Source organism: Microcaecilia unicolor, chromosome 4, assembly GCF_901765095.1.
Source record: "Microcaecilia unicolor chromosome 4, aMicUni1.1, whole genome shotgun sequence".
In the NCBI taxonomy this organism is placed as follows: Eukaryota; Metazoa; Chordata; class Amphibia; order Gymnophiona; family Siphonopidae; genus Microcaecilia; species Microcaecilia unicolor.
In genome coordinates this window covers 235,546,800-235,562,391 of record NC_044034.1, presented here as the reverse complement: position 1 = coordinate 235,562,391, position 15,592 = coordinate 235,546,800, and the positions used below count along the sequence as shown (strand labels likewise).

The window sequence follows — 15,592 nt, the reverse complement described above, 5'->3', positions numbered from 1 at the left end:
AGCTTATGGACTTTTCTTTTAAGAAATTATCCAAACCTTTTTAAACCCTGATAAGCTAACTGCTTTCCACATTCTCTGGCAATGAATTCCAGAGTTTAATCACACGTAAAGAAATATTTTCACCAATTTGTTTTAAACTTACAACTTTGTAGCTTCATAGCATTCCCCCTAGTCCTAGAACTTTTGGAAACAGTAAACAAGTGATTCATGTCTAACTGTTCCACTCCACTCATTATTCTATAGACCTCTATCATATCTCCCCTCAGCCATCTTTTCTCCAAGCTGAAGAGCCCTAGGCGCTTTAGCTGTTCCTCATAGGGAAGTCATCCCATCCCTTTATCATTTTTGTCGCACTTCTAATTTTCTATTTCTAATATATCTTTTTTGAATTGCGGTGACCAGAATTGCACACAGCATTTGAGGTGCTGTCACACCATGGAGTGATACAAAGGCATTATAATGTCCTCATTTTTGTTTTCCATTACTTTCCTAATAATACCTAACATTCTATTTGCTTTCTTACTACCACCGCACACTGAGCAGAGGGTTTCAACATATCATTCATGATGACACCTAGATCCCTTTCCTGGTTGGTGACTCCTAATGTGGAACCTTGCATCACATTAGTTCAGGTGCCTCTTTCCCACATGCACCACTTTGCATTTGCTCACATTAAATGTCATCTGCCATTTGGATGCCCAGTATCCCAGTCTCGTAAAGGTCCTCTTGTAATTTTTCACAATCCTCCTGTGATTTAACAACTTTGAATAACTTTGTGTCGTCAGCAAATTTAATTACTCACTAGTTACTCCCATCTCTAGATCATTTATAAATATGTTAAAAAGCAGCGGTCCTAGCAAATACCTGGGGTACCACACTATCTACCCTTCTCCATTGGGAATACTGACCATTTAACACTACTCTATGTTTTCTATCTTATAACCAGTTTTTAATCCACAATAGAACACTACCTCCTATCCCATGACTTTCCAGTTTCCTCTGGAGTCTTTCATGAAGTACTTTGTCAAATGCCTTTTGAAAATCCAAATACACAATCCAGCTTATTTTCGAAAGAGAAAGATGCCCATATTTCGACCCAAATCGGGAGATGGGAGTCTTTCTCTCATGGGCGCCCAAATCGGTATAATCAAAAGTCGATTTTGGGCGCCTCCAACTGCAGTCTGTCACGGGAACGAACAAAGCTGACGGGGGCGTGTCGGAGGCATGGTGAAGGCAGGACTGGGGCGTGTTTATCGGCTGAGGAGCTGGGCGCCCTCGGCCAATAATGGAAAAAAGAAGGGCGGCAGTAGCGAGAATTTGGGTCGCTTTTTTTGGACCATTTTTTCACGAACAAGTCCCCAAAAAGTGCCCCAACTAGGGAATCGGGGATGACCTCCCCTGACTCCCCCAGTGGTCACTAACCCCCCACCACCACCAAAAAAAAAGAATTTTAAAAACTTTTTTATGCCAGCCCTGTATGCCAGCCTCAAATGTCATACCCAGCTCCATGACAGCAGTATGCAGGTCCCTGGAGCAGTTGTTAGTGGGTGCAGTGGACTTCAGGCAGGTGGACCCAGGCCCATCCCCCCCTACCTGTTACACTTGTGCTGGTAAATGGGAGCCCTCCAAACCGCCCCCAAAACCCACTGTACCCACATCTAGGTGCCCCCCTTCACCCATAAGTGCTATGGTAATGGTGTAGAGTTGTGGGCAGTGGGTTTTGGGGGGATTTGGGGGGCTCAGCACCCAAGGTAAGGGAATGGACTTGGGAGGTATTTAAAATTTTTTTTTAACTTTTTACAAGTCCCCCCTAGGGTGCCCGGTTGGTGTCCTGGCATGTGAAGGGGACCAGTGCACTACGAATCCTGGCCCCTCCCACGATCAAATGCCTTGAAGTTGTTCGTTTTTGAGCTGGGCGGCTTTGGTTTCCATTATCGCTGAAAATCGAAACCGCCCAGCTCAAGTCCACCCAAATCTGATGGATTTGCCCGGCACCAACCGTATTATCGAAACAAAAGATGGACACCCATCTTTTTCGAAAACACAGTCTGTCCTGCCCCTTCGCATACCCGTCGTCGGAGATAGTCGCCCATGGAGATGGGCATCCGCGTTCGATTATACCCATCAATATCAACCAGCTCACCTTTATCCATATATTTGTTCACCCCTTCAAAGAAATGCAGTAGATTGGTGAGGCAAGATTTCCCTTCACTAAATCCATGTTGGCTTTCGTCTCATTAATCCATGCTTTTGAATATGCTCTGTAATTTTGTCCTTTAGTCTCTACCATTTTGCCCAGCACCGACGTCACGCTCACCGGCCTATAATTTCCCGGATCACCTCTGGATCCTTTTTTAAAAATTGGCATTGCACTGGCCACCCTCCAATCTTCCGGTACCATTCTTAATTTTAAAGAGTGACATCATCTTCAAACTGTTGCAAGGGAAAGGAGCTGGAATTGGGAAGCGTGCAATATGAAGCCAAAGACCTGTATACAAGCACAAACAGTGAGCAAACATCAGCAAAAAGATACAGGGACAGTAGAAGCAGTAACAATACACAAGCGCCTTGCACTGGGTGGGAAGATACCCTCGTTGGAGAGTTGCATTACCTTCACACTCTAGCGGGGAAGGGGAGCTAGAATCGGGCTGCGTACAATATGAAGCCGAAGACCTTCACACTGTAGCAGGGGAGGGGAGCTAGAATCAGGCAGTGTGCAATATGGAGCCAAAGACACAAGAACCTTGCACCGGGTGGGAAGATATCCTGGCGGGAGAGTGACATCACCTTCACACTGTAGCGGGGGAGGGGAGCATGAATTGGGCAGCATGCAATATGGAGCTAAATACCTGTGTACAAGCACAAACAGAGAGCAAACATCAGCAAGGAGGTACAGAGACAGAAGAAACAAGTAACAATAAAACCCAAGCTAGCTGCTTAATGGAGCTTAATACAAGGGCACCTAAGTGAATAATTTTACTACAGGGGTTAAATTGGCATTAATCAAATAATGGTGAATCTGACACATCTCTCTTAAAAAGAATAAAATGCTCTTTGTGGTATGTGAAGGATAATTTTGTATAAGGCTTCTAGGAGAGAAAACAGATTTTAAGCTTGCATGTGCAAAAGTGTGATAGTATTTTATAAAACGTTCAGTGAACATGAAGCCTTTTAAGAAATTACACCTGGGTGGTAATTCTCTATAGCAGCGTTTTTCAACCAGTATGCCGCAGCTGCTCCCCCATCCCCAGCTAGTGACTCAGAATTTAAAGTTTTCTTCTGCAGCGGTCGAAGGCAACAGGCAGTGATTCAGTCAGCCTGCTTGCACCAACTCCAACTCTACTCTCTAACGTAATTTCCCGCTTCCACATAGACGGGAAGCCTCAGAGAGCAGGCTCAGGTTGGTGCAAGCAGGCTGTCTGAATTACTGCCTGCTGCCTCTGTCACTGACCGCTGCAGAAAAAAACGCCAGAGAATGGAGGCTTCTTGATGCCCGACACTGGGAATTACCTTGATACAGCTATTACGTATATATAGCAAAACATAGTCTACGTCGGATGACATTCCCTGGGCTAAAATCTATAAAAAGAGTCTTAAAGATGACTATATTTATATACTTTATTTGGATAAAAGGCTAAGTTGGATAACTATGGTGAACAGGTAAGCAAATATAATATAATATAAAGCATATACACCTGAATGACCAATGACACGGTGGGGGCATAAGACTTAACAATGAAGAAATGTGAACATATTGGTAAGCTGAGTTCTGAAGTGAAGCTGATCTTAGAGAAAGCATTACTGAGACTGAGTCAAAAGTTTGTGTATGCTTTCCTAGTTTTTGTCTGGTATAAGATTGGAGAAAAAAATGTGAGGCATATGCCAGCACTGTAGGATGTACTGGCTGCAAATACCGAGGATGCACACAATGCTGGTGTCTGTCCCCTAAAGCCAAGATTGACTGGTGAGCCTTATTTAACTAATTCAGTTCTGAGAATTTGGGGGTTTACATAGCTAGGAATTTCCTCACAATTTTCTGTTTTTCTATGAAAGATTACCCTGTAAATTTTTTTAAATTGTAACTGTAATATTGTTTTTCAGAGTCTGAGCAAATTGATTTAATCTCTACTTTTTTAACTCTTTTCTACTTAGTATTAGACCAGGGGAAACTTTATGTTAAAGACTTGTTGCTGTTTTTTACCAAAATTGTATGGATCATCATTACACCAAGCCTCCATACAGTGTATCTTTTGAGTGGGACAGTAGCACAGAGTGTCTAATTCAGGCCTTTGGTGTGGTTAGGGTTAGGGTTGGAAGGTCCTGTGGAGGATGATATTTTTGATGGCACATGGAACCAAGTGCAGTTCTCCTGTTGCATCTGTTTTCATTTGTCACCAATGCTTAACATGTATAGAAAGACCTTCCAAGCCTTACTATTTTAAAGATATGAGGGTGATGGTGGTGATGGGGGAGGGGGGTATTCACTTTAAATTATTGCATGTTATTTGTGGCTATAAAGATTACACAATGATTAAAATTTTAATTATTGAACTTTGAACACAATCTTAATACTCATTTGTTAAATGATAAAATATATCTTTAAAATACTGATGATGTGCCTTGACAATTTCTGCACCTTGTCATTGTGCCACGAGATGAAAAAGGTTGAAAATTGCTGCACTGTAGGTTGCATAAAGTTAGGCGCTGGGCTGATATGAACTAAGCATAGATTCTAAACAAAAAAAACACAGCACCACGGGCCTTTAAAAATGGAACACAGTTCTTTAATGAATGAGCCTTGACAAAAAGGTGAAAAAAAAACCTTATATATTTATAACCAGAAAATGTACATTTATTTCTTTTTTCAGGTTTAAAGGAAGTTTTGGATTTTAAACCACTACCTAGAACTCTATACACTAGTAGTGCCTGTTTAATGTTAACAGGCATTTGGTGTTGTGGGTTTTTTGTAACTTTACAGCAGAAATATAACTGAGACACACAAAGAGGTTTATTTTCGAAAGAGAAGGGCGCCCATCTTTTGACACAAATCGGGAGATGGGCATCCTTCTCACAGGGTCGCCCAAATCGGCATAATCAAAAGCCGATTTTGGGCGTCATCAACTGCTTTCCGTCGTGGGGACAACCAAAGTTCACAGGGGCGTGTCGGAAGTGTAGCGAAGGCGGGACTTGGGCGTGCCTAACACATGGGCGTTCTCGACCGATAATAGAAAAAGAAGGGCGTCTCGGACGAGCACTTGGGCAACTTTACTTGGTCCATTTTGTTGTTACGACCAAGCCTCAAAAAGGTGCCCAAACTGACCAGATGACCACCGGAGGGAATCAGGGATGATCTCCCTTTACTCCCCCAGTGGTCACCAACCCCCTCCCACCCTAAAAAAATAAACTTTAAAAATATTTTTTGCCAGCCTCTATGCCAGCTTCAAATGTCATACCCAGCTCCATGACAGCAGTATGCAGGTCCCTGGAGCAGTTTTAGTGGGTACAGTGCACTTCAGGCAGGCGGACCCAGGTCCATCCCCCCCTACCTGCTACACTTGTGATGGTAAATGTGAGCCTTTCAAAACCCACCACAAACCCACTGTACACACATGTAGGTGCCACCCTTCACCCCTTAAGGCTATGGTAGTGGTGAACAGTTGTGGGGAGTGGGTTTGGGGGGGGGGTGGGGATCTCAGCACACAAGGTAAGGGAGCTATGTATCTGGGAGCAATTTATGAAGTCCACTGCAGTGCCCCGTAGGGTGCCTGGTTGGTGTACTGGCATGTGAGGGGGACCAGTGCACTACGAATGCTGGCTCCTCCCACGACCAAATGGCTTGCATTTGGTCGTTTCTGAGATGGGCATCCTCGGTTTCCATTATCGTTGAAAATCGGGGATGACCATCTGTAAGGACGACCATCTTTAAGGTCGACCAAAATATCGCGATTTGGGCGTCCCTGACCGTATTATCGAAATGAAAGATGGACGCTCATCTTCTTTTATAATACGGGTTTCCCCGCCCTTTCGCCGGGACGTCCTGCGAGGATGTCCTCAGGAAAACTTGGGTGCCCCTTTCGATTATGCCCTTCAAAGTAATGAGGTATACAGCCTTGGATCTAAAAGGGAGATAAGAAGAGTTAAAGAATACCAGAAAAGTGTTTCAGATCTAAAAGCATTGTGCTCCTTATTTTAGAAGCCCTATTTGGAATTTACACATGTAAATATCAGCATTTAAATGTATACCCGCAATAAATGTTGAAACCCAATTTTAAAAAGTCAGGATTAACAGATTTATAAATCTGAACTACATGCCCCCTCTCTCTCTCCTCACTTCCATCCAGCGTCTGCCCTCATTCCTCCCCTTCCATCCAACCTCTACTTTCCTTCTCCCATCCAGCCTCTGTCCCACCTCTGTTCGCCCCAATCCAGCATCTACCTCCCCTCGGTTCCCTCCTCCTGCCCTGACACCCCTGCCATTGCTGCTGTTGCTTCTCCGGATGAGTATCAGTGGAGGCAAAAGAAACTACACTAACCACAGGGCCAGACTCTCCATTGGTGTGGCTGCCAGCTGCCCCAGAACAGGAAGTGAAGTCCAAGAGGGTGGGACCGGCAGCTGTACCTATGGAGAGTCCAACCCCAGGGTGAGTACAGCTTATTTTGCTGCCACTGCTGCTCATCTAAAGAAGCAACAGCAGTATCGGCAGGATAGTGGCAGGAGGGAGGTGGGGAAAGTCCTGATACCCATTCTATGCAGCAGTGAAAAACTGCTGAGCGGCAACTTAAAAAATGGTATGCGGCCACGCAGCTTAGAGGGAACACTGCCTGGGAGCCAGAATGCATGTGAGGTGGGCCCAAATGAATGTGAGTGTGAGTGTGAGAAGAGGCACAAATGTGTGTCACACGCCAAATGCATGTGACTTAGCATGTTTGGAACTGGACAGTAATTTATGTTCAAGTAATGCTAATGATGATTTTTGTTATTGTTTTGTTTTGTTATTTTGGAAAAATAAGCAAAAGTGCTGGCCAAAACTATCAAACTTGTACGGGGGATCTTGAGCATTCCTACTACCAGCACATCTTCTGAGAACACATTTTCTATTGTGGAAAGGAACAGTGAAGAAAGGAGAACCATGCTGAATCCTGAGATTGTTGATGGTTTATTATTCGTCCACGGAATAAAATCATAACAGTATTTTGATTAAAATTTGAATACATACATGTTTAATATTTTTATTTATTTATTTATTGCATTTGTATCCCACATTTTCCCACACATTTTGGTTATATTGGTTATGGGCCTACAAAAGGCCTTACATAATATATAAAAGCACAAAACATGAAAGAACAGGGTCAAAGCTTTAGAGACAGGGTGGGGATGGGGTCAAAGCTTGTGGGGACAGGGTGAGGATGGAGTTTGAGCTTGAGGACAGGGTAGGGTTGGAGTTTGTGTTTGCAGGGATGTGATGAGGATGCTCCCTTGCTTGCTTGAAAAAATCCCAAAAAGAAGCAGCAGCTAATGGGCTCACATGTTTCAAATCACTCTAAACAGTCACACTTATGAATGAATGAGTGGATTTCAGTGCACATATGCTGTTTTTTGATTTGTTAGCTTTTTTCTTTTGCCTTTTTTTTTTTTTTGCTTTGGTCCTGCACTGTTTGTGATAAAATTTAGATTATTCATAACCAAATAAAAGCATAAATAAGACCCAATGTCCAACCCTGTCAAAATTATTCTACATCTTTCATAGCCAAAATACTATAATACATATCTCACTGGCAATGCAACAGTCACAGCAAAAAGGAAATCCACCTCCCATATGCTGCATTTCCTTAATTGGCAAGCTGACCCCTAGCAGCAGTAGCATGTATACTACTTCTAGGTTCATGTGGGTATAATTTGTCAAGAGGGAGCTTCACAGGCAGAAAAGAACTGAGATTGCTCCTTATCCCCAATACCCACTAGGGGTTCTCCAATAAGATACCATGGGGAAAGGAGTAAAGTAGGGGCGAGTTCATAGGGAGATTTTCAATGTTCTATAGGGACTGGGGCTAGAGGAGTGGTGGCAGATTTAGGAGGGGGCTTGGAATGTTCTAAAAGGATTAGGATTAGGGATGGGGGTGGATGGGTCTGGGAGAGCCATTTTTTAAGGGAAAGAGGGAATGTGAAAAGCTATATTTTCTAATTACTGGTCACTTTCAGTTGTTCCCTGCAAAAAGTGGCCCGCATATTAGCAGGTCACTGGTCCAGAACAGGGGTTCTTAACCCAGTCCTTGGGGTACACCCAGCTAGTCATATTTTGAGGATATCTATAATAAATATGCGTGAGGAAAATTTGTATGCACTACCTACACAGTATGCAAAACTATTTCATATATTTATTTTGGAAGTCTTGAAAACCTGATTGCTTAAGTGTGGCCCGAAGCCTGGGATGAGAATCACTGGTTCAGAGGAAAATTAAGGTCACTTCTTTCAGTGTTGTTAACGTTCCATGAATAACATATCTTGCAAACATTATTACAAGCTGTGTTATTCATGCTGTATAATAATCAGCTGTTTTGCATACTTTTACATGCCTTGCTGCTTATTATTATTTAATTAATACTAAGATCAAATTTTGCATTATGCTGTGTTTTGGCACATAATATATATTAATGGCAATTGGTGTGTGCTAATTGGTCAATAAAATGCATTATTGCCATAATGCAACTTAGTAAATAGATCTCTAAGGGTTTCTTTTACAAAGCTGCGCTAGCGATTCCGGCGCAGCTAATGAAAGGAACCCATTCAATTCCTATGGGCTTCCTCTCATTTGCCATATGGGAATCGCTAGCATGGCTTTGTAAAAGAAGCCCTACATTTGTATTGGATCAATAGGAATAAGAGCAGAAGGTACAAGGGAATAGAATGACTTGATCCTAAAATTAGTTTTAACATATTTTTATATAGTAAAAATTTAATTCATAGGCTCAAAATGTGGGAAAATAATTCTTCAAATAACATACATAGTTGTGATTAGAAACTTGGAATTTTTGATTGACAATTCAATGCTCCAATCACTAAAAACATTCAGGGCTTCTTTTATAAAGCCGCCGCACTAGCGATTCTCAGTGCGGCAAATGAGAGGAAGCCAATTCAATTCCTATGGGCTTCCTCTCATTTGCTGTGCAGGAATCGGTAGTACGGCTTTGGAAAAGAAGCCCTCAGACTTTCAAATAGGCAATATCATTCAGTTATATAGTTTCTACTTCTCAATGGTTAGGACATGCAGACGTACATTATGAAATTATTTCAACATTCAAAAGTCCAGAGTACCTGGAAAACAGACCACTGGCTTAAAGCCAAATGTTTTATGCAGAAAATACAAGTTATCTATTGGGAAACATGCTTTCCAGTACACTAATTTCAAATAGAATTGTTTGTCAAACTATCATTAGTCCATATATTGTATCACTTTTGTAAACATTTTAAATGAATACTGAAAATATGTTTTTAACAGTAAGACAGACCTATCTCATTAAAGCCACTGTAGCCCAGTTCTTGCCTTGTAAGTCCCAGATCTTTAAGATCCATGCACTTAAAGCCTCGTGGACATTGATATCCTTCTCCATCTGGTGAACAGTGAGTATCTGGAATAGCTAAATTGTTCCAGGTCACATTTCTGTGAAAGCAAAATATATAGTCTATTAAGACAAATTAATAACTACTCAATTTGAATTCACTTAGAGAGCAACTGTAAAGTAGTCCTAATAGATGAAAATTAAAATATGTACATCAGGAAATTTCTCTGACAAATTATCAACTGCAAAATGAGCACACTAAAAACACATTTGAACACTTCGCACTTGTTACATGTGTGGGGAAAAATGGAATAGCAGAATAGCACTTGTAAATTTGAAAATCAGATCCACGTGTGCTGTTCTAAACATGCCAATAGGAAAGCCTCATTTTCTGTGGTTAAAAGAAAGAACATTATGGAAGCCATGCACACTTTCAGCCAATTACAAGGAGAACAATTCTCAGTCAGGCCATTTTTCTCAGGTAAGTACCATTAAAAACTGTCCTCAAAATTATCTTATACTATAATTTATGCTTCTCATTTACATTTAAGGGTCCTTTTACTAAGGTGCGCTGAAAAATGGCCTGCGCTAGTGTAAGAATGTGCTTTGGAAACGGGCAGATCCATTTTTCAGCGCAACTGTAAAAAATTTATTTTGGGGTGGGGGGGGCGAAAATGGACGTGCAGCAAAATAAAAATTGGCGCATGTCAATTTTGGGTCTGAGACCTTACCGCCACCCATTTACTTAGCGGTAATGTCTCACGTGTTAACCGGGCGGTAATTGTCAGCACGCATACACTGCCAATTACCACCCAGTTAGTGTCACACGTTCGAAAATAAAAAATAAAAATGGAATTACAGACCGGGCCAGGAGTATGTTGCCAGCATAGAAGTAAAATAAAATACCCATAGATTGAATAAGAGTTGCAAGAGGACTTAGGAACAAATTAAAAAGTAGTGGCGAAGGAACTGAACCCTGTGGAACACCACTGGATAATGGGCATGGCCTAGCATTAGAAGATATAGTAAAAACTTGAAAAGAATGATCAGAGAGATAAAAAGAAAATGAAGATAGTACAGAACCAGTGATACCCATCAAGATAAATGGGATAACAAAGCGGTGTGATTAACCAGATCAAATGAAGCAGATCAAGTGAGACAGCAAGGACGATCTGATGTTTATCTAAATGGGAATAAATTTCGTTCAGGACTACAGTAAGGACCGTTTCTACTACTACTAATCATTTCTATAGCGCTACTAGACGTATGCAGCGCTGTACATTGGACATAAAGAGACAGTCCCTGCTCGAAAGAGCTTTCAATCTACGTAGGACAGACAAACACAACAAATAAGGGATATGGGAATTACAAAGGTGGGAACAATAAAAATGGGTGCTGTTTCTGTGCTACAAAGAGGTCTAAACCCATATTTCCTTGGGTGAAGAGCTAATGTTTTATCAGCAAACAGAGATAATTGGGAGAAAATAATCTTTTCCAGAACCTTAGAAAAAAAACACAAATTGGAAACAGGGTAATAATGTGTGGGAATAGAGGGTCTAAAGATGGTTTCTTGAGAATGGGGCACACCACAGTGACTTTCCAAGATAATGGCACCTGTCCTGAGGGCAGACTAAAATTTATGATTGAAAGAAGCTTCTGCAAGAGGTAGAGTTGGGGAGTCGATAACCAAGGAGAAGGAAATGGATCAAGGGGACAGGTAGTGGCATGCATGCCTGAGACTGTTTTAGTTAGTGAGTGGAGGGTCTGCAATTGAAAAGACGACCATGATGAGAACCAACAAATGAAGAAGAGATCTTATCTCCAGTTGATAAAGAGATTAAAGGTGAAGACAGAAGGGACCGAGCTCCATGGAGGTGAGGGAAGGGAGAGACTTAACAAGATCTTGAACCTTGGAATGAAAATAAAGGGAAAGAGTTTCAGCTGAGGGTACAGGTGAGTCCCCCCCCCCCCCCCCCTGGAATACAGTTGTCTTTTGGAGGAGATGTCAAATGGTGAAAAATAGAGAAAGGTTCTTTAGTGAGGTTTGGAGCCTTTTTAATACGATTCTTGAGATAAAGGGATTTAGCAGTTTTTAGATGGTAATTATTGTGTTTCAAGACAGCACAATAACTTAGAAGGTTGTCTGAAGACTTAAGAGTGTAGCCAACAACACTCAGCTCTACAAAGTTGCCTTTTCAAAAGACGTAACCCACCATGATACCACGGTTGTTTGTTAGCGGAGGTGGAAGTACAAACTGGCTGCATAGGGGCAATCTGATCCAGCGCTGAGGAAAGTACATTAAGAAAACTAGTAGCCATATCTTCAACAGACAAAGAATCGAAAACTGGGGGAAAACAGAAAAGGGAGGAGGAAATATCAGAAGGGTCTATCTTAGACAGACTCCTAGAGAATTTATATGGTGGGGATAGATATTCCTGAGAATGAGGGACAGAAAGCGTGATCGAGAAGTAAATAATCAAGTGTTCAGTCCAAGGGTGAAGTGCACTAGAGAAAACAGATGGGAACAGTGAAGAATCTGACTGCGTGAGGACTAAATCAAGGGTATGCCCTCCCACATGAGTTAAGTTATGTGGGTATCTGCCACACTGAGGTGCTTGCACATACACCACATCTATGGCTGGCATAAGCACAATTGCCTAAATGTTAGACACATATTTCCTTGGTTACGCCTAGAATTCTGTAAAGCAAACTAGTTGCCTACATTCCTTTATAGAATAGGCTCCTACTACATGCCCTCCAGGCATCTAGTTAAATGTCAAACACAATTCTGGGTGACCACAAAAATCGGTTTCAAATATCAAATTAGTAAACTATAACAGAAACCCTTATCAAAATGCTTCAAATTAAAGAAAAATTTCTCATTAGTTTATAATGTACAAATAATTGTTTTTTTAAAAAACAATAAAAAATGTATAAATAATTTTTTGTTGTGCTCAGTTTTTTTTGGTGCATTGCCGTGAACAGTCCAAGTTTTGCAGGAACACCACATTCACATCATAGCACATCCTACCTCCATCCTAATCAAAATATAATGAAATGACAAACAATATCCAAAAGATGATATCAAACACTACTATTTCAAAAAAAGAGGATATTGTATAGCAGCTACTTAGCATATGTAGGAATTGTGCCAGTCCAGAGATCTTCTTCCTACAAAATTCTTGTTCACCACAATACTTTTTACAAAAAAACACTTCGTGCAAAACGTAGGATCAACAGATCACTGTTCAAAGATTTTAGTTCCCAACATGGGCCATGTTTCGCCAAATTAACGGCGTTTTCAGGGGAACTGATTGTTCAGCAAAACCACAGAGGGGGTTTTGAACCAGAAAGGGTGATGCTCCTCCATGGTTTTGCTGAACAATCAGTTCCCCTGAAGACGCCATTAATTTGGCGAAACATGGCCCATGTTGGGAACTAAAATCTTTGAACAGTGATCTGTTGATCCTACGTTTTGCACGGAGTGTTTTTTTGTAAAAAGTATTGTGGTGAACAAGAATTTTGTAGGAAGAAGATCTCTGGACTTGCACAATTCCTACATAAGCTAAGTAGCTGCTATACAATATCCTCTTTTTTTGAAATAGTAGTGTTTGATATCATCTTTTGGATATTGTTTGTCATTTCATTATATTTTGATTAGGATGGAGGTAGGATGTGCTATGATGTGAATGTGGTGTTCCTGCAAAACTTGGACTGTTCACGGCAATGTACCAAAAAAAACTGAGCACAACAAAAAATTATTTATACATTTTTTATTGTTTTTTAAAAAAACAATTATTTGTACATTATAAACTAATGAGAATTTTTTCTTTAATTTGAAGCGTTTTGATAAGGGTTTTTGTTATAGTTTACTAATCTAGTTAGATGTGCCAACTGCAGAATTGCTCCCATAATGTGTTGATCATGCTGGTACTATTTGTTTAGTTTAAGCCTGTTATTTGGCAGGAATCAAATACACCAATATTCCACCCAAGGCATTTAGCAGTTTTAAAGTTGCTGACCACTGCAGGCTCAATCTAACCCAAATAGGCAATGCTAGGGTTGTCATTGGCACTGAATATCCAGGTAACCCACCAAAATAATATTCAGTGCCAACACCCACATAGCTAAGCATACAGTAAATGCTGGGTCCTCACTGACTCTGCCTCCGGACTGCCCTGACATTAACCGCACAGTGTCGAGGCAATCACAGGGGATATTCAGTGGCACCTGGAAGTCCCTGAGCCAATCACAACGCGTTTAGCCGAGCTAAACGCGCTGTGATTGGCTCTAAGACTTCCAGTTCTCTCAGCTGAGTCAAGCACTGACAAAAAAGACATTTTTATTATTGCAGGGGGAATGACGGCCAAAATGGACGTTTTTTTTGGATGGGCGTCCTCAACTGCACTGTCCTCTGTGAAGCCGCATCGGAGGGGGGTGAGCAGTGCGGCGTCTTCGGGCGGCGTATTTGGCATGCGCAGAGCAGCCAGCATAACGCTTGGCTGCTCTGCGTGCTCGACCGGCCGACTGTTTAACGACGGAATAGAGAATGCAAGTGAGCTACAAGCAGCTCATTTGCATTCCTATTCCTTGATGCATGCCTGTTCCTTACCGATTCGCTAAGGGAATTGGTAAGGAAAGGGCTTTAATGAGTCTTTAGTGCATCTTGCCCCCAGTCTCTCAGTATGCTGTTTGCTGCTGCAATGTTTATGAGTGCTGTGGTTTATAATATGATAGGAAACCCAGACCTTTAAGTTCTGTCTGGTGTGTGTCAAAGTATTTCATCATTTTAACTTCAAAGGTCTTAGTTCCTGGATTGTTTTAAAATGTCCTTTTAATATTCTCACCATAAAGTCATTAATAGTGTCCTGGTCTTGCAAAGTGTTTTCCCACAGAGCTGTCACCCTGGCTACAGCACCACTTTATCCAAATATTTTCCTTATATATTTCTTTGTCTTTTTCTGACTGTGCAGAGCCACCTCTGACAGATTGAGTTTTCTGTGGTGGGGGGAGGGGGGTAATGTCTCCAAATGGCTAGTGGTGCTCATAATGAACTAATGAACCTCACTCCTAAGCCAAGGTATGAGGAGTATCGTCTCAGTACTTGCACAGCTTCCTTCTGGATTTCATAAAACATAATATGTATAGGCAACATATCCAGATGTGCTTGAACATTCCTTTTAATCAGGCCTGTGCCAACCAAAATGATGGGAATTAATTCTGTATCCTTCTGCCACATTTTCTTCTTCCTGGACTGCATTTCTACATTTCTTGGTACTTGAAGACAATTTCTCTCTCCACACAATTCACAGAGTAAATTGCTTGGGACCAACATAGTAAATGTCAGCAGATAAAGACCTGCATGGTTCATCCAATTTGTGCAACAAGGTAGCCAGACCTGAATTTGGCACTCTGCAAAGGTCCCATTTTTTCAAGATAAAACACTAGTATACATTGAGGGGGATAATCGAAAGGCGCCGGCCATCTCCGAGTACGGCACCGCGAAGGGGCAGAGCCAACCATATTTTCGAAAAAGATGGGCGGCCATCTTTTTTTTTTGATAATACAGTTGGGGCCGCCCAAATGTCAGAGATGGCCGAGTTTGAGATGGTCGGTCTTGGTTTTTGCCCATAATGGAAACCGAAGCCGGCGATCTCAAACCCGACCAAATCCAAGGCATTTGGTAGTGGGAGGGGCCAGGATTCGTAGTGCACTGGTCCCCCTCACATGCCAGGACACCAACCGGGCACCCTAGGGGGCACTTCTAAAAAGTAAAACAATAAATAAAAATAGCTCCCAGGTGCATAGCTCCCTTACCTTGGATGCTGAGCCCCCCAAAACCCACTCCCCACAACTATACACCACTACCATAGCCTTAAGGGGTGAAGGGGGGCACCTACATGTGGGTACAGTGGGTTTTGGGGGGGGGGTTTGGAGGGCTCCCATTTACCACCACAAGTGTAAAAGGTAGGTGAGGATGGGCCTGGGTCCGCCTGCCTGAAGTCCACTGCACCCACTAAAATTGCTCCAGGG

General features: G+C 41.9%; 1 protein-coding gene across 1 annotated transcript in view; it reads right to left on the bottom strand.

The window, feature by feature from the left end:
• The window catches only part of NALCN (sodium leak channel, non-selective), a 690,956-nt gene that overhangs the window by 548,057 nt on the left and 127,307 nt on the right, over window positions 1-15,592 (bottom strand). Inside the window, 1 exon segment of the mRNA XM_030201343.1 lies at window positions 9,508-9,659. Within this exon segment, the coding sequence (XP_030057203.1) occupies window positions 9,508-9,659 (152 nt within the window).